Source organism: Clavelina lepadiformis, chromosome 6, assembly GCF_947623445.1.
Source record: "Clavelina lepadiformis chromosome 6, kaClaLepa1.1, whole genome shotgun sequence".
In the NCBI taxonomy this organism is placed as follows: domain Eukaryota; kingdom Metazoa; phylum Chordata; class Ascidiacea; order Aplousobranchia; family Clavelinidae; genus Clavelina; species Clavelina lepadiformis.
Window position 1 is genome coordinate 6,821,003 of NC_135245.1, and position 25,610 is coordinate 6,846,612.

Sequence of the window (25,610 nt, forward strand, 5' to 3'; positions counted from 1 at the left end):
TAATCCCCTCTGACCCAAACTCTCACCTGTCATGACTGAATTAAATCATCAATATACTAATATCAATTTGAACAAAAAAAAGAAAACAAACATTAGCAAGATTCAAACTCGAGACCTCCATCATATGAGCCCCAATGTTGTATACTACATCACAGCATTGCCTTCTTTCTTTGACCTAAAACGACAGTAATAAACCCATCAGCGAAAATATGCCGGTCACCGTATCGTGATTCCGCAAAGTCGGTAAACGGACACCAGTTTAAACATCACTTCGATATACAAGACGTTTATGTGACAATAACTAAACAATAATCATCACACCTTGACCTGGGTATAGTTCTAAGCTTTCATCAACTTCAATCATCATGTCACTCAGAACAAAAATGACAACTGTAACCAACAGTTGGCATGCACAAGTCAGTTGTTATCACAGTATGTGTATACAAATCCTTTCACTGTCATATATGTCAATCCATATATGTACAAAGTGTTTAACTTTTGGGAATAAAAAACTGAACACAATACATTACACAAATTTTTACTTACTATATTGCTGTCAAAATACTCTTCTTGCAAGTGTACACCGTTTTCCCAGCACCACTTCCACTTTTGGAAACAACTCTAACTCTGGTATGTTTCTGAGCTACACCATCGATTTTTTTTGTACTGTTGCCTCGTTTTTCCTTAAGAAACAGCCAGAAGTTGCATGGTGTCAAATAAGGCAACTGTCACAAAAGTATCACATTGTTTTTCATTGACATCCCTTGGATCACAAGGGTGGAATTTTAGGAGCATTGTCGTGGTGAAGCTACCAGTTTTTTTATCTACACGTCTAGCTGCTTTCTTCGCACAGCAACGTACAATCCTTTCTTGATTCTTTAGCCTTCTGGTGCACTGTGCCCATTATGCCACGAAAATTGGAAAGAAGTCAGCTAGTCAGCATGACTTTCACCTTGCTGTGAACTTCTTTTGTTTTTTGGGAGTTTGGTGATTCTGAGTGCTTCCATTGTGAAGATTGAAACTTGGTTTGTGGATTGTAAACTTAGGTCTCATCACCAATTCCAGATGGAGTTCCTTCTGTTGCTCTGCCACCAACTTGGAAATACATTTCGGCGACTTTCTCTGCATTTACAAATCTTCCGTGAAAATAGAAAGAACTAATCCTCTGCTTACGGACCCTTTTTGAGTTATAGACACCTATCTGCTTTGGTTCGCAATATTTTTACTTGTCAATACTTAACAATGGAAGTTGTCGGCCCACTTTCGTTTTTGTTTTAATGTTCTGTGCATCTGGTTGTAAAGATTTCGCTCAGGTGAGTAACATATGAATTGCTTAACGTAATGAAGAAACAATATTGATAAAATTTTGCTTGGTACGCTTTGAATTCTACACATTGTTTTTATTAGATATGAGGTGTTTCCTTGTTTTAACTGACAGCTTTCATTGATAAGTAGAGGCGATCAAAAACATTTTGCCACTCAGACCGTAACTGGGAAATTGCTGAAATTGAAATTGAAACCAATACAACATTTTTCTGTATAGTTAGCCAGTGTTCTTTCATCACAATTTGGTGCCCCTTCTCTATCACCTTTGTTTTGACTTGTCGATGGCCTGGAGAACGTGACTCATTCTCCACAGACAATCAATTGCTTTTGAATCGGATATACCATTTCTTGACTTGAGTTTGGTTTTATGTCTCCTCGCCAAAAGCTTGTTGAACTCTATAAAATGTTGCAGTTTGATTATTAACAAGCTTTTGGCAAAACTTGATAAAATACCTTTGTTGAAAGTATTCTGTCATTTCACTTGTGAGCAAAAAAAAAAAACGACGAACATGCACTACTTAATGTTTTACAAAAAGAAAATGACACCACTTATCGACTTGAAATTTTATATTCTTCTGCACTGCACATTGATAATTATCAATATATATCATTATAATGATATCACAATGTGCCAGAACAATTTTCCTGGCATAGCTTTGTCTTCGGGAGAGGAGATAAAGTCAGATACTTTTTGGACAGACTTAGTATGTATTATGGGCAAAAATGTGCTAACTCACTGGCCCCTTTTGTAGATTTTTAGTGCTCACATAAACTTCCTTTAAGAAGTAAGATCAAGACATTATTTAGTTAAGTTCGGAAAAGACAAAAATTTTTTTGTTTGACCGCATTATTCAGGCCGTTTTCAGGTGATGGTATTGTTCTGTTTTTGATGTAAAAACACTTTCTTACCCTTTCTGTTACATGGCAGAGTTAATTTCAACATACATTCTAATCAGACAGAATAATACAACATATTTTAGTTGTATTGCTTCACTTTGAGAACTATTCAATTTTTTCATTTTCAGAAAATAGGTGATAATGTACATAATCTGTAAATTGTCGTTCTAGCAGGTTATGATTTTATTAGAGAAAATGTCTCACATAATACCACTTTTATTGCTGGTTTGGAATATACCAAAAGGAAATTGCAATATAAATAGCTGGAAAATCACACTATTGGAACATACGGGAGATTTAATGTATCATTCAGTCAACATGTTAAATTTTGGAAAAGCAATAAACTTGACAAATGTATTCAAATTGTCTTCAACTCTTCCATTTTCCATCTTAAAGAATGTAAGTGCATTAAAACTATCCTTCTAGATGCATATATATCTATTTTTTGTATAGTTATGCCAGTTAACTGACAAGCCATATTTGTTCAAATCCAATTTTTTCTGTGTTGATAGTAATGTTTGAAAAGAATTCAATTATTTGAACCAGTTCTGTCCAAAATGACATCATTTTGTTAATGAAGGTGGCGCATTAAATAATTTGTTACACTTGATCAGGTTTAACACAAAGTGTAAGTAAAAAAAATCAATGTTCTTTTTAGCAATTTTAAATTGTGTAATACTTGAGCACAGTATATTTGCAGCTGCAACTTGAAAAAGAACTATAAGCTCAAAGTCTAACACTAAAAGCTTTTAAAACTTATAAAAGGCTGACTGTCTGAGTGAGGCACATCTGTTTAGGTGTCATTAACCAGTGCCATTTGAGCCCAATTTTTATGTTGTTTTAGATGAAAATTGTATGTTTTAGTCAATTTTCACTAGAGTGTTCTTGAGAACTAAACACTTTTCAAATGAAGGAATAGTGGTCATTATTGAGCATTCATAGCATCAAAAAACTTGTAAGTGGACCACATGTTCCTTGTGGATTGGATATAGGTTAAAACATGGTCCTCAATTATTTTTTGGCACAATCCGATAAAATTAGCTCTACAATCTTGCAACCCTAACGTTTTGTGAACAAGTTTTTCTCCAAAATATTTCAATTAATAGCAGTTTAATAGATTGTTATTTAAACAATATTTTGTCAGTTTCTTGAAGAAATTGTTTTGAAAGCTGGTACAAATGACGGACCAAATTTAATAATAAAACAAAAACATTATGTGTCATATTTATTTTGTCTGTTCGGAATAATGGACACTATGTTTGGAACACAGCAAGGCAAGTCAGGGTTTGATTTTGTGTGACCCACATTTTGCGGATCCTTGGTTCAAATCATGGTTCTTAGTTGTTTTACAGGAGGATACCTACAACCAAACTAACTTTTTTGCAAGCTCGTATGTGATCCAAGTGGATGTTTTTGATGAAAATGGCCGGGTGAATTTTCATGCTGTACTTGTCTTTGTCGTTGTTTATATACACAAATTTGTAGCTGTGGTAATGAGATAATTTCTATTTTTTAAAGGACTCACAAAGTGTTGTGAGAAGTGTCATCTTGAATGGGTTAAATCCCACATTACAAGTGGAGTTTATATCTTATGATGATGAAATTGATGGAGAAAATGCAAAGTTTAAAATAGCAGGTTTAATTAAAAGAAGAGGTATGAAATGTTTTGGATAAACTTTTATATAAGTATTTTTAATAGTTATGCCAATTGGAAATATTCGTTATATAAGTATAAATAAGCAATTAACTGGTGGAAAGCGTACTACAGCCAGTTGTCTTTTGCTTCTGGAATAGCAATGATGTTATTTTTAAAATATGTGATGCATCTTTAAATTAGTTGACTGGTTGTATAATCATATCAGTTATTTGTTTATGTCCAATACACAGAAATCAATTCAACTTTGGTTCCTGATGAATTCGTTGACCTTTCTTGGTATTATCCACTGCCCATCAACAATCTATCTTGTTATTTGCAATTAAGTCTAGATGGTATTAGCACGCATAGTTTCCAGATACAAGATATGAGGTTATTTTACTATTTTAGTATGTTTACTATTATATTAGCTAAAATGTTTAAGCTATTTCATTGATTATAATTATATATATATACATAGTACATATATAATTATGCATATATACAATTATACATAGTACATGATTTAACATTTTTTTGAAAAATGCAGTTTTGCTTGTGGTTTAAATGATTGATTATATTGTTGTTTTTTCAGGAAAGTTCTGTACATAAGTGATTACAATTATCTTCATGATGGTAATCTTAACTCACGCTTAACTTACAATGGGTTAAGTGTAGAAATACATGGAACAAACTCATTGATTAATATACAGGACATTGTAATTATATCGTCTGATGAATTTGAAACAACTTCAGTAAAAAAAGTATGTCACAGTGAGCAGATTTGAATAGAAATTCATATATACATATTACAGGTTAAGCTTGGACCTATATTTAAACTGGAGCTTATTTTTATTTATCTTTTTCAGAGAAATGTAGTAATCATAATAATTAAATGTTATTTTTGTGGAATATTTTAGACCAGTGCTTTTACTGTCATAAAAATCTCATTCGTCATTCGCTCATTTTTTTGTTCACTAAATTTTTTCTGTATGCGTTGGTGCGTACAGTCTCAGAAGTTGACAAACACTGTATTAGATTAATAGTAATCAAAGTACTTGGTGTTAGCTTCCAGGTCTGCCAGTTTCAGGTCTATCATGTGAAGAAGCATATGAAACAGTTGTGAGATTGCGTGATTATTTGCTCTATTTTTCAAAGGTTTGCATGAGTTTACATTTTTTGCTGTTGTTTGTACATTTTGATTACTTACCTAATATGTTACCCAAAAATGTTTAACTTTAATCTATTTAAATGAACTAGATTTCAGTTGAAGATATCAATTATCACATAATGTCCCTTTTTGAGTACATTATTGTCTTGTTAGGATTGTGCAATACACGCTTGAGTTTTCAGGTTTATCGACCACTTCCTTTGAGGCTTGCCCAATATTCTTTGCTATTTTAATACACTTTATGTTGTGGTTCACACAAATAAAAATAACGGTTAAATTTAACTTGTACCATTGGCAAAAAGGATATCAACATAAACTCGTGAAAGATGCTAAACGTACCAACTGGCTAATGGCTGGTGTGACACTCGTCTTTTGAATTCCGATGATTACAAGAAAAAATAGCACAGGGGCTTCATCTGCAAATGTGCAATACGACAAGTCACTCAAGATGCCACAAAAACCTTTAACTTCACCCAAGATAACGCTGAAGTGGTCCACACGCTGAAACAGCATCTTGCAAGCATTGAACCAGTGAAAACTAGCAATCTTACTGCAGCAGTGACATAATTTATTGGTTTATTTCTGTAATTTTTAACTTGATTTGCTATTCGATGTCCATTCTGTTTTGTTTGCCCCTTTTCTCATCACTTGACATAGACAAACAGCCAATCTATTTGAATACTTCATGCCAAATTTCTCATAATTTATACAGGCCGGAAATCAAGCAAAATGTCTAATTACCATGTATCCTGATTGGTTAATGCATTATACACAAATTCAAAATATCTGTTTACATTTTTTTAGAGTGGAATTTTTTTGATATCTCGGAATTCTACTGGAAACATTCAGAAATTAGAAAGGAGTGAAAGCATGTGTACTTTACATGTGAGTGCTTCTAGGGAGAGATGTGCACAAAACAAAATACTCTTTTCTACAAACAGTTCGAAACTTTACACTGTGGAGTTCATCATAAGTCAAGGTTACAGTTTTTGAGCAATTAACCTATGCCGTATTCATGATTTTTGTTTCCAATTAGACAGAATAACACTATGGTTTGTGAGCAATGGTCCCCTAAACTGTGGATGTCACAAAGATTTTTGAATGTTGGAAATTGGTGTTGTTGCATTATTATTGACCAAATTCATTCCAGTTAGAAATGATTTTATCTATAGGCCTTTAGCTCGTAATGGGGGCTTGGCAAAATTTTGGTGAAGTGTCTGAATTCAGATTGAACGAACAAATATATAATAACTTTTTGCAACTTTCACTTTCAAATTGACTGAGAATGCTACGTTACCTGTTCAATGGCGAGCTAAGAAGGATGGCCACTCCACTTGAACCCAATTTTTTAAATGCCTTATGAACCTAATGTTTGAGGGGCCATAGGCTTTTATGCATCTTTATTCTTTTCGTTCATCGCATTCTTTTGTTTGTGACCACTTATCGGCAGTAATATAACTGAGAAAAATGTACAACAAGCCGATATATAGCATTTCAAAATCGTTTTATATGACGTTTCAAAATTGTACATCATAAATAGCTAGCTTTTGTATGTATAAATGTGACATTTACATTTCATTTCAACGCATTCTACAACTGTTTTTCAAAAACTGGGACAAAAAAGGTTAAGAAACACTGCTATAACTGGTATATGATATCTATGTAATATACCTTTATTGCTTTATCCTTTGAATAAGAAAAGCGCATGCAGGAGTGCTCGACTTATATTACATTTTATTACTTTATCTCCGGTTACAACTTTGCGTCCTTGCATTCTTCCTTTAACAAGAATAATGTCATTTCACCAAAAAATAATTGTTCCATATTTGCAGTTATTTTGCATATATGCATATGTTCCATAAAATGCACATTTAATCTGCCACTCATTTGTGTTTTAGTACAACTGTAAAAATTCAGAAGTTTTTTCCCCACCTGAAATGATTTTTGGTCAGTAGCCCATAATATTCTGCCAAGACATTTAGTAGTTTTTTGACTGCTGTTTTAGTAGTCTAATAAAACTGCTTCGGAGTTGCCCAATGCGATTAAATTTAACCATGCGTGAGAGATAGAATTCATGTAACAGCTCACGATAGAAAGATACCACCTTTATGGTGTACCGACACTTAATCACGCGACACTTAATCACGCGACGCTTAATCACCGACACTTAATCACTAGGACACTTAATCACGCGACACATAATCACTAGGACATTTAATCACGCGACACATAATCACTAGGACATTTAATCACGCGACTTGGATACTTAATCACGCGACATTTAATCACGCGACACATAATCACTTGGATGTCGGAAAAGCGTGAGGAAAATTCAGTAATTCAAGCTCGTGTGCATCTCTCTGTGGGGATGGCGATGTGGATTGCTTTTAAGGTTGGCCTAAAGCCAAAGGCTATTAGTCTTTCTTTTAAAACTCCCCGACAATTGTCTTTGACTCCGTTGCGCCGGCTTTCTCTATAATGTTTCTTTAAATCAACACCAGCTTCATAAAGTCTAATTGTTATATTGTCCGAAGTAAGTTGTATCACAATAGAAACATTTTCATCATCTTTTCACATTTAAACAAAACTATAACTCCAATTCAGTAATGAACAGTCCAGAAGGTAAAACTGATATTATGTGTAGAGACAAGAAGGGGAGATTTTAACCAAACCTTAGTTTTTATACAAACACATTAGCCAATCAGGAAATAACATGTCATTTTGCATTGCTACGTATAACCTATGTAATATCTAACATTATTCTATTGTCACCGAAGCTCTTGACCAAAGTACCATCAAAACGTTACACCGTAAAATACAATGTTAGTTGCATGTAAATATGCATGTACTTGTTACAATGTAAATTGTAAATGTAAATAAACATTGTAAATGTGTGATTAAATGTCGCGTGATTAAATGTCCTAGTGATTATGTGTCGCGTGATTAAATGTCCTAGTGATTATGTGTCGCGTGATTAAGTGTCGCGTGATTAAATGTCCTAGTGATTATGTGTCGGTGATTAAGTGTCGCGTGATTAAGTGTCACCAAACCCCTCTTTATGCCCATCAAAATAAAATGTGAATATATTAATCAGTCAGAAAATGAATAAACTTTACATTATAATTCCAAACAACATTTACCAAATTAGAACATTCCAAACAACAACAAAATTGTGATACACAAGAAAGAAAATCAACCCACTTGGATATTTCAAACTGGAAATTTGCAGTCATGAAATATCCAAAACTGATATTAAAAATGAGGAAGAATTAAAACAGAATTTTCAAATGGAGAAATTCGAAACATTTCGTTTGATTTGGTTTTGTACATTTGCTTAATCGTTTCAGTTTTGGTTAATTTTGTGCCAGATGACTCCATTTTATTATTTTTATTGTTGTGGATTTTATTTTGGTATTTTCTAAATCGAAATTTTTTATCATTTTTTTAGTTGTTATTAGAAGAATTCATTTGATTTAAACTCGATTAGTTCAGCAAATTTACTATCATTTACAGTTATATTCTGGTTACATTTTGTCGCAAGAGACGAAAATAGCACAACCTTTCTCAAACTGTGGCTCTCAACCCACTTTTGGGCCCACAGAGTTGTGCTGAAAGGTTGCAATTACATTTTACTCATAAACAGCCATAGTTTTTGCCATGTCCCAATCATTGTGTCATACAGATATTGAGTCACAAAGAAACTTTGGTTAAAAACTCTGTAAAATAACATCACATCAAGAAACAGTTGAATGATAATTTCGTTAATCAAAATTGGCTCTTCGTCTAATCAAACTTAGTCAATTAAACCAATAGAATAAACCGACATTATGTCATAAAAATGGGTTAGTTTGTGCAAGATAACAAAACCAACAAGTTTTAGAGTTGTTCAGGTTATATGCATTTTGTTCAAAATTTCTGGTACTATACTAAGATGTGTCAACTACCAATACCGATTGTTAAGCTAAAATACAGATTCAGCTAAGCAGCGATTCTGTGCAGTGATGTGCATAATACTAATGATTCATGTACCGTAATATCTGATATTTAATCTAATGGGCCTTTCTGGGAAGGAGCTACTTTGCTCACTAGGGAACAGAGCCATCCCATCTGCTTTAACGTAGGCTTTTCATCTCAGCAAATAAGCTAGATTTCAACTAAAATTGAGGCTGAACTGCATGCTTAATATATGTCAGCCGATTTTGCTCAACTTTTCAAATGTGACGAATTGTGCAATTTGTAATCTGTAGTGTGTTTGTGTGCAAATGACATTACCAGTGCTATATTAAAGGGAACACTGTTAATGAAATAAATTATATTCTACCGAGTTAGGAGGTAAAGTGTGTTGATTGTCATGCAAACCAATTACAGATCAATTGTCTGGTGATGTAAGTCTGTCTGAAGTCAGAAATGAACAGCGTGTAACTGCATGCTTGTTTCTTACCTTGTTGGAAAGTGACTGTCAGATTGTTGCTCATACTTTTGCAATCCAGGGATGCGACACGAAATGGTATATCCTCATTAAGAGTTCCAGTCATCAAAAATACTACATAATGGAATATTCAGGTAGTAGCCTATTTTAAAGTGCTTTAAAGCTTAAAGTTAAGGGCAAGTCCAAAAACAAGTTGGTCTTAAATGAAAAACTAATTGTCAGTAAATACACTGGTAAAGGGATTTGTGCTAATTTGAAATAGTTAAGCGTTTATTTCCATAAATAAGTGGCAAAAAATGCAAATTCATCACTTAATTATGACGGGGATGGCAGTTCTTATTACGTCATAATAAAAGAAACAGTAAGGAATATTCAGGTATTTATATCAAACATGAATAAAAATTTTTCTGTAAGACATGTAAAGAGTACCAGTAATAGACCTATAATTGTTGCGTACTTACGTGAATAACTCGAAGAATTTGTACTGATTAACCTAAAGGCTAACCTACAATACAGTATAATTCAGTCTTGGCTGTTGACTCTAACCTAATCGGTAGCCAGTAACTGCGGTAAAACAAGAACGCTTTACCAGTTCATTTACTATCATTTGTGACATTCCAATGCTAAAAACAAACATTACTTATCTAAGGAGACATATTTCATCCAAAATGCATTTGCTAGTCTACCATATGTAATACCAACCCTACTCATCAAGCATATTTAGTTTTACATTGTGATATCATAATGACTGCCCTCTTCGCCATAATAGGAGGCCAAACTGCCGTAACTGCTTAACCACTACATATTTTTTTAAATCCTTTCACCAGTACATTTACAGACAACTATTCTTTGTTTTAAAGCCTAGTTGTTACTTTTACAATAGTTGTGCTATTTTGTTTAAAAGCTTTCAGTCAAAATAATTGGAGACTTTTGAAAGAGTTTGGTTCACACTTGCCCAGTTCTGCTTCAAACAATTTTACAGAACAAATGCTTTTTGATCCGCCCCAAACTCCTGTGACAGGTATACTTTTTATAATCTCAGTGTGGTGTAACTTATTTTTATCACTTCCCACAAATCAAAGTCAGCCTATATGTATGCGCCAAATTATATTGAATGTGTAAAGTTTAAGACATAAAAATGGTATTTTCAACTAAACTAATGAAATTGTGTACGTGGTATTTGTGATTATGCTTTTCCTTGTGATTACAAGCTTTAGCTGTCTATCGGTATATACATGCTGATAAACTCTATAATTAAGGCTTAAGAGAAACTATCATCGAGTTTTACCTGAGCCAAGTTGTAGGATAATCTATTCAATAAGACAAGGTTTAGTAATTTATTTTGTGTTGTGATTCTTACAAACATAAAAAATTGTTTGTTAGCTTTACAAAAATCAAGAAAGCAAACAACGTTAAATTGGCAGTGATTATCAGTGGAAGAGCAGAAATAAAAGTTTCTTTCAACTTTAATATGTTAGATACAGTATGTATATTTCGCGTAACGGCATAATAACATATTAAAGTTGACAGATCCGTGAATTGCGTCTGCAATTATTACTTATTATCATTCAATATATAAATATATAGGGTCATCATCAGAGATAGTAAACCGACTTGGGTGGTTTTAGCCTTCATATAAAGTTACTTGCAAGAATTGATTGGAGAAAATAATTTTAGCTTAAAACTTTGTTTGTCACCTTACCCTATACCAGGTGTTACAATCATGGCGCCACTATTGTGGGTTGTGGAATTTATATCCATGATGTTAAATTTCTGTTTTATTTTATCTTCATGGCCTTAAAGTTGTGTAGAACTTGCATACTATTGTATCGAAGAATACCCTCAAAGCAAAACAAATTAATTTTTTTAGAGAAAGGTATTTGTATGGTTAACTTTTACTGCTATATTTATGGTATTGTAATCTTTGCTTTACTTAAACTCTGTAACTCTAAAGTCTTTGCTTTACTTAAACTCTGCGATGATTCCTCATTGCTTGAACCCTGAAGTACTGTTTAAAAACATTGCGTTACATTTTCTTAATTATTTATTTCAAAAAAGTGCTCTGTATTGCATATACATATGATTATTATGAAACACACTTTGTGCAGGAATTTCAATGAACTTGACTAAAATTTCTGAAATGACTACATTCGACGGAGAATTGTTTCTATCTGGTAACGTTTTGCTGGTTTTTGACAAAAAGAGTCAAATACTTACTCTTGTATGGAATGGAGTCAGTGATGCTGGTACCAGTAACACAATTACACAACTCGCCTTCAGTAAAAGACAAAAAAGTTTTTCGTTTGTTACTGAAAATGGCTATTTATGGCATGCCATGTATCGAGGCATCGAGGGTGGAGTATTCTTAAATAAAAACAAAAAAGTCATTTCTGAATATACAAATACCCAAATCAACAATGTGCTATGCTTGATGTATGATTCTCATAATTCACTGTATGCATTAGCAGTTACAAATGGCAGTGTCAAAAGATTTTTCATTGAAACAGCTGTTCCACAAAAAGGTTCGTCCCACCAAGTGCGATTACTCTTGTGAAATAAACTCATGCATGATGTTTTATTCATATATAAGGTCAAAGAATTTCTGACAATTTTTATGGCATGTTCTTTATTAATAAGCTTTCTGTTATATTGAAGAGAGGAAAATCCTGCGCAGAAGATTTTCTTGTCCAAGATTGTTAACTAAATCTTGGCAAAGAGAATTTGTTATAAACCCACCTAGGGTCTGGCCTGCACGACCAATGGCTTTTGCAACAAAAAGTGACAGCAACATCATTGATGACACATTTTACCACAATGAAATGACTTTTTATAATACTTCTGATTTACATGCTTACGCAATAGCTACTTTCATGATCTTTCAAAAGCAGGTAATTTCTTTCTGGTGTTGGGACCACGGGATTTCACCAAACTGCTAATTAAGCTTAAGACGTGTTATTTGATACAGCAGATACCGCTTAATACATCCACGGTTAATACTACCAACCGCTTATTACATCCAAACTGCTTGGAATGGAATTTTCCTTTGCCTTTCCCATTTCAAAAACCTCAGTTAATACATCCAGCCACCGCATAATACATCCACTTTCGTTTCCCCATGCAGGCCAATTGTTCTTTACTGTGTACAAATAATGGGTCATTTTAAACGGCAGTGCATTAAATGGCATATTATGATGAAACAATAGTCAATCCTGGACTGTATCTATTCAAACGGAGTGTGTGGGAACAGCAGTCATTGTAGTCATTAGTGTTATGAAAGCAGAAGTAGATGATCATTTGAGAAAGACATTCCCTCCTAGACAACCTTCATTGCACAAGTTTTTAAATAAATACATTAAATTTTGAATAAATACAGTAAATTTAATGATTGCATTTTTACCCCCAGTGGGTTGTTAAGCGGCACTGTTTATATAATTCAGTTGTTACAAGCACCGCTAATTACTTCCAAAATCAGCTGGCCCGAGGTGGAAGTATTAACTGGTGTCTACTGTAGTTGGATTACTTTTTTCTACAACGGCTTATAATACCTACCATAAACTTAAGTATGGTAACTGCTGTAACAACTGAACTGACTATATGATAAAAGAGTTTTTTATGGCATTACTTATTTTCTTTATCAATTTTTATGATCAATTTACGTCTGATGTAAGTTTTTTGCATTTTCTGTCAATATCCATTACTTAAAAAGGTTGATGCACCACTACATACCATACGTATCATGTGGTTTTTTTCTTATTCTGTAAATCTCAGGATGGAATGGTAATGTTGGGAAATTTCTTTTCCAGGATTTCAAATTTGTTCCCAAAGTTCCAACACCTTAATATCTATGTGTTGTAAGTTAGCTGACTTAGTTTGTAACTATCTTCTACAAACTGGTTAATTTCAAACTGTAGAGAATCGGGGAAAAGTTATGGTGGAGAAGTGTACAAAGAGATATCAGTTCACAGTGGTACTTCCACAACACAGGCGTTGAAGACTATATTGAGTATCTATTTGTAAACAATTTATTCTCAGAAAATCAAGTATACTCATATTTATCGCAATATGACTATCAAATTAATCAGAAACGAGTTTCCTCTGATTGCGTTATCCCACCAACTATATACTTAGACAAAGATAAGACAGTCAGGTGAGCTATTGTTGTCGAGTAAACAATATATATTCTTAATATTATAAAATTGTATTGTATATTGCACTCGCTGTATATTGCAGTTTTACTGACTGAATCTTAGGTTAAATATAACGCTCACACCTGGATCAAATGTTCCACTGCTAACCTCATCTCAGCTGCAACTGTTTGCAAGTCTTTCTAATAATGATCTTCTTGACATCAGAATAACAAGGTTTTATCATCCAATTGATGCTATTTTTCAGGTAACTTATTGACAGTGCATAGGTATTTAGTGCATTCCTTTAATCTTTTAGTGATGTTTTGCCAATGTTACTCATTTACTCAAGTCTAAAAAGGTGGAATAGTTAATCTTAATTTGTAGTGAATGTTTTGATATATTAAATCATTTTCTACTATTTTGTATGATACATTATATTTTAGGTATAGTAAAATTTCATCATAAGATGTCACAATGACTGAGAAGTTAGTGTTTATATTTACATTTTTGTGTGCAACTTTGTGTTCAATTGTATTAAGGTAGATATAACTGGGCAGCAATTAGAACAGAATCCACCCGGAAAATATCTTCAGTCTGTCACTGCTTCTCTCTGGCCATGGTTGCCTGGTGGTTCTTACAATATTACTCCAAGCGAAGGTCTTAGCCAGATAAAAAATTTGATAGCTAAACTTTGATGATGATTCAGTCACTCAATTAGCTTTGTTGTTGCCTAATCGTCGAAGATAGTTAGATGATGTTATAGTAAATTAATATTATATCAGCCTATGAAACTTAAACTAGCAAACAAAACTGTTGGAACGTTGATAAAAAATACTAGAATGCAAGCTTATTTAACTGGTTTTGTTTTACTTAAAATTTTGGAAAACTCAAATCACGTTTACTGGTCTTGGAAAAATACGTATTGATATACATTTAACTATAAGTCAAAGCTTTTAACTTGAAATTTTTGTCTCAAGATGTGAGCAACAGTCATTATTTATATTAATTAACCTAAAACATCTTAAATAAAGTGTTGACTAGCGATCATATCAATGGTAATTGCTGGCATCCTGGAACTTTTTTTTCATTATTTTGATATAATAAATTTTATAATTTAATCAAGGCTGGCACTATTTCACTGGAAAAAATTGTGCGTTCGAAGTCATTTTGCACAGATTCTTGTCACCCTAACTTAAATGTTATAATATAGTAGCCTAAATTTACCTTCTAAATCTAAATCCAATAAAACCTTAAATAGCTAAGATCAACTTTTTCCATATCCATTCTCCTAACCTAGTGGCCTATCTTTAACATCATACTGTGTGACCTACATATGGTGGAACAGTCACTTTGTTTAACCAATATTTTAATCTGTCCTTGTTAGCTTAGTTGATAAATGTTACAATGGTAGAAATGTTCGATAATACTTAACACTAGAACAACCAAGTGCGTCAATTGACGCATTTCAAGTATTTAATTTCTTGTATCTCCACCTGGCATCAGCTTTCGACGACACTTCTAATTTAGGAAACTCTAAGTGGTTGTATGAATCCATTTAACTTAGCTTTTGCTAGTGTTTTTTGGAAAGTTTTTAATAAAATATGTTATTCATTGTTGGTTGCATGCTAACCTTTTGAATTGTTTATTAACTATATTTTTTGTCCGCTGCTATTTTGCTAAATATCAGTTTGATTGTTATGATTAAAATACTATTTGATATTTAGCTTTGACTTCTTAACACATTTTTTGTTTTTCAGACATAGATTTATTTATTAAAGTTGGATGTCCTCCTGCACTATCATTAGAGTTTGACAGACAACAGTCAATTAAAATCCTTGCATCTAGGGGCAGGATTGATACTTTTGAATGTCTTTATGATCTGGGGGATGGAATACCATGCTTTACTACATCAGGTTACTCAAAACGTTTTCTTGGTGTTTGGAATCTTAATAATGTGTAGCACTTAATCAAGTGATTTAGTTATTGGATTTTGCGGAAAGCACTGCCAATCAGGAGTGTCAAACTTGTAGACTCCAGAAGACTTTAAATTTGGTCCGCGGAGCATGACGACTATGCTTATAGTAACAAAATGCTCTTATGACTTAACAACAGCTATCTTGTTACAAAGCATCTTATTAGTGAGAACTATCGTTTAATTACTACTGGAATACCTTATCGTATGAACTTTTGGATTTTCTTTAAACTCTCATATCAATCTGTTTATGTGTTTCCAATTTACTCAGATAGTCTGTTTGTCACAATTGTTAAGACTTTTTAACGACTTGGTCTTTAAACAACAAATTTTAACTAAATGAATAGAAACCGATACAAGACAGTTTATAATGCATTTTGGTACACCCTTGCAGGGCCGCTAGCTAAAGGAAAACACCCTCTTTCTTAGGTATTTTTTTCGAGACAAGCAGAATACACATGTATGCTTGCAGCAGCAGCAACACTTTGTTGACTTTTTATACTTAAAGTTTTTATCAATTAAAACTTTTGTAACACTGCAAAACAATTCTCCTTCGAACTGTGTATTTGATTTTGTCTTAACTAAAGTGCAATGTAAAGAAATCAAACTTTTTATAAATCCAACTCCGATTAATTAATTATCAAACCAAAAATAGCTGACAAGCATTCAATCTTTACACCACGTTCAATTGTCACAATAATCAATGTGACATAATAAATGATAGATTAGCAGCAAACACCACGATTATTACATGTAATTATGTTAACTTCATGTTAAATGAGCTTTCTCGGATACTCAACGACTGCAGCTTTTTTGTGAAAGCTTTTGGATATTGCTGTTTGCTAATTACTACACCAATTTCGGTACAGTGTGGTAGCAAAGGATGCCACAAGCAAAAAGTCAATATTAGACAACATTACTTAACTTGGGCATGCACATGAAAATAATGATATCCTCTTTGAAATTCCCACTAGGCTAAGTTCATATTTGATTTGTTAATGTGGCCTGCATCTTGCTCAAAATTTCCAATGTGGCACTAGTTGCAATTGGATAGCCCTGCTACAAGTTATTATTTAATGCTGTTATAGTGTTACAATATGCCACTGATATAATAATAACACGTGCTTTTATGGAAAATCTTAATTAAAACAATCATTGTAGCTTTGAGTGAAACAGAAAATATTTCAGAATTCGTCACCTCCTTTTATGTCCAAGACCATGTATCAGGAGAACAGACCGCATTTATGGGTAATTACACACTAAAAGTGGTTGCTGGTGGTGCTGGGTATTGGGAAAATATTGTATACTACACTGACGAAGAAATCAGATTGTACAATTATATGCCTGGTGACAGGTAGCTGAACAAATATGCTAAAAATTTTGTTTATAGTAATAATTTTTTTGCTGTTGTGAAAAATGTTACTGATGTTAAGTCAATCACTTGGATTTGATAACAAATACTTTTTAAATTTACTCACTGAATTTCCTTGAACTGTTATTTGTGCAGCGAAGCCCTGCAAAGTCTTGTTTGGACAGTTCTTGATACTTCAGACGTTGATAGAATGAAGGATAACAAAACAGACAAACTTATTTTCGATAGCAATAACCCAGCTAGCATAGTGTTTGAGTGTAGGATTGATTCCCCATGTGGCAGCATACCATTTGGTACTCCCAACCCTGCAGGTAAGAAAAAAATTGTGATGAGATAATTAAGTAATATTAGTGGCATTAGATGAATGGGACAAATTATTCATCTGTGACCAAAGTCTTAAGATTTGAATATTACAGAGTGGAATCACAATAGTATTGGTTTTAAAATTGTCAGATTTGAGTTATTCTATCACTGGTAATAATACAGAATTCATCAGGCTATAATTTTTAAATGAAAGCTATTTTTTGCGACTTAAAAATAGTTAATTTTATGTGTTATGAAACGCAGAGTTTTTTGTTGTCATTGAAGCATCAAATAGGGGAGTAGATTCTTCAACCAACTGTGACTTTACAATGAGATTTGCCATTCACTTGATTGGCATTGAACTTAATCCTAAATCCCATCTGGCAATTATGCTGGTAAGCTTCTTCTTCTTCAGTATGCAGAACTCAGGAGTGTTTTTTATATTTTAATGAGTGTATTACTGTTGGGAATGTTTTGTTTTTTTCTTTGTTATGTGGAAAACTGTAACTTACTGTTTTATTAAAAATATACTATGAAATTAAAATATGCTTATGAAATTTTAAAAATAAGCATTTTCCGAAAGAAAGCATTCTGTTTATTAAATGATTTTTAAACCAGGGTTTTCCAAACTTTTTTCACTGAGGGAGATGTGCTAAAAAGTTAACCAGTGTTCGGGCCACTCGCTATGTGTGAAGATAGCTGCTTGCCTACAATGCACTAAATATCGTAAAGACCATGAGCAAAAGCATTGGCGGCAAAATTCATTTTCTAATGAAAATGTTAAATATTAGGCAGAGAAAAATATCGTACAAATCAATAAAAAGTCACACAACTGTAGCGACTCGCTTGTCCCTAAAACTCCAACAGGGTATCACAAACGCAAAGTTTACGTTGCCAAGTGCTATATAAAATAAAAAACCATAGAAGAATTTATGTAATGAAATGCAAAATGGGCGGATAAAGGATTGCAATATTTTAATATTCTTCGTGAGAGCAATGAAGCGATGTGAAGATGTGACAGGAATGCTTGTCAGTCATTCTGGTTCTCATGATATTTTGATTTTGAATTATATAACAATGAAGATTTTTGCTGTATGTACGTGCATTCGAAAAATTCCTTTTCTTCTTCCATGTTTGATGTAACACATAACAGCACTTAACAGTTAACTGCAGTGCACAGGCATTACAGAGTTACGTTAGAGGTGGGACCATAAGAAATTACAGCATTGTAAAGTTCTTGTGGTATATAATTTTTAAATTTTTAGGCAATATCTGCTCATAAACGTACCGTAACTTAGGTCACCTTACAAGTAACGAATGCAAGTTAATAATTACCACTAAATGCTTCGAAAAATAATTCGAAGTTGAACAGTTTTATATAAATCGTATTGAAATAAAGTTTGTTAGACTTAAACTTCAAACGTTTGTTTCATATGTTTTTATATTTGGTACGAAGTTACGTGTGAGCTCGACGATGGCCGCGGGCCAATAATAAATAGGTGCCTGGCCGTAGTTTGGATTCCCCTGGTCTAAGCTACAGTAATTGCAGTGTAGTTATGAGTCTTTTCAATGTGGTGGCAGCCAACAGCAAACTTGTACATTTTAACCCCAGCTGGAGTAAAAAGTTTGGTGGTGTAATTTTTCTCTTCATTATATTTATGTAGGTTACTCTGGCTATTATTGTCACGTTCATATTGACATACTATCAACTTACTGATGGCAGTGGAAAGAAGTTACTTATAAAAATGAAATGGAAAAAAAGTTCCGATCTTGACATTGACCACAATTATCCTCCGGTATGTTGTTATGCCATAGGACCTAATGCCACTAGTTTTAGCTTTGCTGTGTATCTTATTTTGTAGGCTATTTACTTGCTATGCCCTTAAAGTCTATCATATCAAATCTGTTCTACAGCTGAAGCAACTAGTTAAACAAGCCACAAAAAGTTCACTTGTAACAGGATTGCAAATTCCTACCAGTGGAGGTGCAAACAGAAGAGGTTGCTTTAAATTTTTTATTTCATAATTAGGTTAGCACTTTATGAAATGGAAGTCCAATCCATATCAAGCATAGACACAATTGTCCAAAGAGATTACAATTAGAGAGTATTATTTGTTTTTATTAAAAAACAGTTGCTATTGTTTAGTATTGCCTTAAGATTGTAAGTGCAAGTTAGATTTGTTGAGTTATAAAATACAAGCAACTGATATATCGGTTTTAATGGCACAAGATAATGCCATTGGTTGTTTATGTTTAGACAGCCATTGTAATTTTTATGTTTTGTGATAGTGATAGAAAATGCAGATGTTTAAATTTTAGAAACATACACGTCTGCTGGCTGCTGCTGGTAACAAACAATTAATGGAACATCTTGTCAATTTGCGTAACAGCAGAGGTGGGCAGTACCGTGGTACTTTTAGAAAAAATTACAGAATTACTTTTTTCAAAAAATATAAGTTGGTTGCAGTAATTTTGAAATGATTACTTCAAGGTTTTGAATAAACATATCTTTTAAAACTTGCCAAGAGTGAGTTCACATATTTTTTTGACCTGAAGTAACCTTCAGCAGGGTCCAAATATCGGCAAAAATTGCACTTGCAACAGAATCGTCTGTACAAAAAGTACCTACCGGCAAAGTACTGGGCTAATCGTCATAATTAGCCCTTGTTCCTATGGAATTCTCGTATAGATCTGATGATATTATAATGTTATTTGTCTTCTATTTTTGTTGTTTATCAACAAGCGTTGTGCTATATTTTGGCCGTGTTTAGTATACACAAACCAGTTTTGATTACTTCCGAATTAGTCATTCGTACTACAGCGTTCAATGCATTAGTTCTGATATTTTCAGTCTGATGCAGCTTGTTCTGTGCTCTGAAAACTGTAACCGTTTTGTTGAAAATCAAAATATATCAATATTCAAGACATTGATAGTTTGGTTTTGGTGCTGTGATGCTTAACTGGCTATCAGGGGTTAATGAATGCACTATCAATGGAGTCAGATTAGCGAACAATCGATCAAGCAATAACTAATAACCCCTACAGAACTCACAGTTAGCAGAGTACCAAACTACTTTTTGTAAATAGTGCCGAATACCTGAACTGTTTGTACATTTTTTGCAAAATACCAGTACCGTTACCAATGATACTTTCAAAGTACTTACTGCCCAATAGTGATTTTTTTTTATCTGGTCAACTCTTATGTTTTTATAAAAAAATGAGTTTGCTTGTGCTAACTGCAAAATTATGAATACTTTGTGTGTTGTGTTATGTTGGACTAGAAATGGAAGTAGGGTTGTAGGTTATGTCATGCATTACAATAAATGACGCAGTGGAAGCTCTTTAACTCAACTTGTTGTACTCACTAAGTGGTCATGGTAAAGTTAATAATAAAATCTATTACCTGTATACTGTACCAACTTTGAATAACTCCAACTTTCAATGTGTCAGCATACTTTGACCATTCCTTGAGATTCTGAGCTTCAACCGAATGTTCTTCGTGTAAAAATATGTGCTCTTATGTATTATTTCTTTTCACAGCATCACTGTTAACCCAGAGTATATACAGCAATGAACCATCTCGTAGAAGAAAAAGCCTTGCAGTAATGGCAGGTTTGCACCGTGTACAAATGATGCTTCTTATTACATGTTTTCCCTCTCTAAAATTGCTGGGATAAGTTATCTTTTATTTATCTAATAAATCTTTTTTTTTAGATCTTCAACGGTCATCAGTTTTGCGTAATGCTTCAAGCATTGCAGCAAATCAGGAAACTGAACCAAGGCAAGATTCAAAAAATCCTTGAGGTAACAACACAGTAATAAAGCAGATTTCATGATATTCGTGCAGTACTCAATACATATGTTACACATATAGTTCATATGCAATAGTTTAGTTAACAAAACTCTTTTTGTTTATACTACTTATATTCCTGTTAAACTTTTTTTACTTGAACGTTATTAATGGGATGTTTTACTAATTTACCCAGCTGCTTGATCTTTACGTTGGTTGGAAGTTTGCAATTAACCATAAATTTCTGACTTTCATTTTTATAAGGTTATGCATTGCACGAAGAGTACCACAAACAGCAGTCAGGCAACATAACTGTTTTATTCTGTATTATTGTTATTTTCTGTATTACAAAAAGCATATGAACAAAGATAATGTTCTATATTAATTCAGTACTAGCCACATTAATTGCAAAAGAGGGTTGAGTGACTCAATCTTAGCTTCTTAAGTTGGGCACAAGTAGTATAGCACAAGTTCGTATAAATATGACCTTTGTTTCAAATAAAAATTCAGTAATTTCACCTCAAAGATGTTTACACTTAGAAAATAAGAATGAAACTTATCTGAACAAAATCAGCGCAATAAAAAACAGGTTTTAAAGACAGACAGTTATTAAAGTTTTAAATGGCTCAATAGCAGAGTTTCTCAATTTTGAAAAATGTGGCCTTTCCCACTAATTTCATAAAAATTATGATACAATCAATGTTCACTTGCATATATACACACAGTACAAACATCTGTATAGTAGAAAATGAACATGCAGTTTGATTGACAGTCAACAAATTCTAACATTTATAACATTCATTATGAAGTACAGTCTAGCACAGCGTTAAATGATTTAGCAGACAAAGCACATGTTGGCAGGACACATTGTTTTTGATAACTTGCTACAATGCATAACATAACATTATAAACAGAAGTAGCTTTGTCAAACGTTTGTGGCTGCAAACTTAAAACGCAATTGGAATATATTAATTAATTGTTCAGCTTTAAAACCTAAGATGAACCATATCAATATTTTTAACAACAATGTTACATTAAAGAAAGATAATATTTAAAAAAAGCACAACACCTTTAATATAACTGACATACTGTATTAGCATTATCAATACAGCATTTTTTTCTAAATACAGTAAATGCTTCAAATGGAACTCCTGCTGTGAAATCAAACAAACTTTAGATAGCTACAGTATTTGGACTAATATAATTATTCAATCTTTAAAACCAATGAATTATAAAAATATAATACTTACGGAAGTAAGTAATTGAAATACAAGTATGGTACAATAATACTGTTAATAAAAGAAAATAAAAAACATAAAGGTATTGGAATTGCATATTGAAAACATTAGCTATCTGTTTAGTTCACATTGTAAAATGTCTTCCCAATCTGTTTTTGAGAACTTGCACTGAGATGGCATGTTCTTCAGGTCCTTGTATGAGTTAATATTACTGAAACTTCCATTTAACCACTTTGCTTTGTTTTTCAATGTAATGTATCTTTGAATGGCAAGCGTCTTTATACAGTGAAATAATGTATTTAAGAAGTACAACAACCTTGCAATTATCATAAACACATTACAGTAAGACACAGAAGCATAAGTTACCTTGTAAGACATTGCATTTAGTGCTAGGTAATCTTCAGTCCCAGTTAATGATTTGTAAATAATACGCCATATATAATCGGACTCACTAATCAACTCATTCCAAGTTCTGGAAACCTATGGGAGACAATTTCTTGTTAACAACATGTTGTGAAGAGGTATTGTTTATTTTTTAAATCTTGGCATAAACATAGAAATACAAATTTACCTGAGAAGCTGAAGACAAACTGCATATGTCAAGTTGACCCAAAATATCCTCTGAAAGTGACAATGGTAGATATATGGTAAAATCTCCAACTGAATCGTTAACGTCTACCACCATCTGCATAAAAACTGTATTAATTGTTGTAATATGTTTAATATAAAACGTTTCACAATACTCACACAGCTATTCAGTTTTGATTGCAAAACAAAAATGGTTTATAATCAATAAAAGTTCAAAATTTTGTAGTGTGGGATCAGAATCTATACCCTAAGACTTTGTGAATTCTTTGCATCCTGAGTTCAAACTTTGGGTGAAAATTTCTCACCACTTAAGCCCAGGTTGTCAAGCTTGCCTGCGTTTATATTTTACTTAACGTTGTGGTTATACCTGAATTTGTAAACTGAATGTTCACTAGAGTTACTGCAAGTGCTGTAGTTTGTTCTTTGTGTGCATTATACAAACTGAAGCTTTAGGCCTTGTATGCACATTGCACAATGTTTGCACCATTGTCTTGTACTGTTTGATATAAATTTGAAAGTTCTTACGGCAAAACTATCTTGTCTGTGTTATTTATTTAGAGAGATGGTACACAAGTACGAGTTATTAGCACCTGAACAGGTACAAGCAATTAAAATTCTACCACAAAACACACATCAAATATTTGAATTTGTTCTTAATCGAGTTAGTTAATCAAAAGACTCACAACAATATATCTGTAACTAGGTAAGTTATTTAAACAAGAGTTGAAAGCTGAAACATTAATATTAAAGTGAAGCCTTGGCACGTTGCATAAAAAGGCATGTAATTGATTTTTGTACACCAAAACAGGAAAACCAACAAATTCAGTAGGCCTATTGTATAGTATAATCGCTAGTGTGTATATGCCATAGTCGGTGTATCCACAATTCATCACAATTACCGTAGTTGAAGGGAATATAGAGTTTGATTTCCTAATGGCAATATTATACTTTTTATTTGATTCATACTGTCTATCTTTTAGTCCACTTGTGGACCACAGAAACAGGATCCCGGTCCCTATAGGATGGAGTTTCTTTTTTTGCGGTTTTCGGCTGTTAATACTCGTGTTTTTAATGTTAGGGAACATGCCCTCTACATCTTCCAGCGGTGTAGTGGTTTCGTTATTTTGGACTTAATTTCGTTAAACTTAGGAATTATTTTTTTGGGCTGGTGGCGATGCTAAACTACCATTTTAAGGCACAATTCTATTATTGCTATCCCGCATGTTTTAAGCCCTTGGGTTTTGCCACTTTTTCCTGCTCGTTAATTGTTTGTGAGCATGTGTTTTATTGTGCTATAACTGCAACGGTTAGCATCCTAACTTTCGCTCCGCACAGTTCATGGCGAAAAATAAAGAATTTCATATACAACCGAGCTTAAGCACCCGACCGGTACTACTTTATTTAACACTCTAAACATAGCCTGTATGTTACAGGAGTACGACAACTAACATACAGTAAATACAAATAAGTAACTATCTAACGTATTTACCTCGTTTTAACACAACTTTTCTTATAAACCTCTCTTTTCATGGCAGCCAGCAAAACCAATACTTTCTTATTTGTAAACAAACCCTTCAACGTACGCATTGCCAATGGCCATTTAAAAATGACGTAAATATTATATTATGACGTACAAAACTTTTTTATATTGTAGGGTTAACGCAGTTATAAGTTTAATTCCATTTTTTAAATATAAAAATAGAATTTATTCGGAAAATTTAAATCCGGGTTAAATAGTAATTGGTGCACTTTATACCATTAAAAAGAGTCATACTTTTCAAAGTTCAGTATCAAATAATGATTGCGATATTGATAGAAATCGTCAAATAAATAGACATCTTAGGGTAGTATTGTGGAAAAGCGAGGGTTTGCATTGCAACTAAACCATGGCTTGCTATAATTAATTAATTATATAGTAAGCCATGAATTAAACTTGATGCAGATTAACACAAATTGGAACTTTTCAAATAAAACAGTAAAAAACGGAAATTAGTAAACTGGAAATAACCTACACAAACTACATCAAGTTAAAGGAATTTTTTCAAACTGGAATAATTAGCTAGGCTAGTTCCAGAACTAGGCCCAAGCATAAGAATGTCAGAATGTTTTAGACCTAGAACAGAAATTTATCCAGGTGAATACCATAATCAGGTAACTAGACAACCTGGTCTAAACTAAATATTTATAATGGATAATCCAAACGAGTGAATGCACATTTACTCCCAGAAACGATTGAAGTTGTCGGTGTGTTAACTTTTGCATGCATGTACAGTACTTACCAAATTGATGATCATCCGTGGCTCATTTAACCACCATTCAGTTAACCGGTCACCTGATCAATCAGCTTTTTGACGAAATGAAAGACTAAAACAAACGAAGTGTGAAGCTTGTACCTATTCTCAATAATGTTACTTTGCTTGTAGTTCATTGTTAAACATTAAATCCTTGGATATAGCACTATGTTAAAATTTTGAGGTGGCTTCAAATTTGCTTTTCCACTCAACTTCTAAAAACATTGTGCTAACTAGATTGGATAATCAAGGCAGCATTGTAGTAAGTTTATACATTTCATAACCAATTTTATTACATGTACCATTTTGGTTCTTAACGCAAAGTGCTTTAAGATGAATAAAAAAATGAACACTGAACAGTACAAACGTCCTGCTCAAAATCTATTTTAACGAGAAAGACAGACCCTGCTGGCTGCAACAGTTGAATTTTGTTTGTTGTTGTTGTTTTTTCATATTGTTCTATGCAGACATGT

At 33.0% G+C, this 25,610-nt stretch overlaps 2 protein-coding genes and 2 long non-coding RNA genes across 6 annotated transcripts; 1 reads left to right on the forward strand and 3 right to left on the reverse strand.

Annotated features, from left to right (window-relative positions):
- Positions 1–319: 319 nt before the first annotated feature.
- On the reverse strand, positions 320–6,481 carry LOC143461647 (uncharacterized). The gene is made up of 4 exons (XR_013118065.1): positions 6,325–6,481; positions 1,590–1,722; positions 547–1,122; positions 320–390 (listed from the first exon to the last, which is right to left on the reverse strand). It is a non-coding gene; the product is annotated as an uncharacterized LOC143461647 (long non-coding RNA).
- Positions 2,334–21,392, forward strand: LOC143461643 (uncharacterized). Of its 3 annotated transcripts, none has more exons than XM_076959442.1 (23): positions 2,334–2,622; positions 3,576–3,653; positions 3,742–3,877; positions 4,111–4,249; positions 4,452–4,620; positions 4,925–5,014; positions 5,832–6,006; positions 9,396–9,590; positions 10,361–10,477; positions 11,565–11,978; positions 12,112–12,344; positions 13,368–13,603; positions 13,707–13,848; positions 14,123–14,240; positions 15,341–15,496; positions 16,744–16,909; positions 17,063–17,238; positions 17,495–17,625; positions 18,895–19,026; positions 19,145–19,229; positions 20,771–20,842; positions 20,945–21,034; positions 21,285–21,392. In XM_076959442.1, exons 1-22 carry the CDS (start codon positions 2,401–2,403, stop codon positions 21,031–21,033), a joined length of 3,471 nt encoding a protein of 1,156 aa, XP_076815557.1. In that variant the 5' UTR covers positions 2,334–2,400; the 3' UTR covers position 21,034; positions 21,285–21,392. The 3 variants fall into 3 exon arrangements, with proteins under 3 accessions (XP_076815557.1, XP_076815558.1, XP_076815559.1); XM_076959443.1 differs by having other exon boundaries at positions 17,516–17,625; XM_076959444.1 differs by lacking the exon at positions 11,565–11,978.
- LOC143461648 (uncharacterized) lies at positions 6,723–17,163 on the reverse strand. The gene is made up of 3 exons (XR_013118066.1): positions 17,034–17,163; positions 6,960–7,131; positions 6,723–6,806 (listed from the first exon to the last, which is right to left on the reverse strand). It is a non-coding gene; the product is annotated as an uncharacterized LOC143461648 (long non-coding RNA).
- Positions 21,320–24,495, reverse strand: LOC143461645 (F-box only protein 48-like). The gene is made up of 4 exons (XM_076959447.1): positions 24,336–24,495; positions 22,830–22,943; positions 22,625–22,738; positions 21,320–22,534 (listed from the first exon to the last, which is right to left on the reverse strand). Exons 2-4 carry the CDS (start codon positions 22,941–22,943, stop codon positions 22,370–22,372), a joined length of 393 nt encoding a protein of 130 aa, XP_076815562.1. The 5' UTR covers positions 24,336–24,495; the 3' UTR covers positions 21,320–22,369.
- Positions 24,496–25,610: the final 1,115 nt, after the last annotated feature.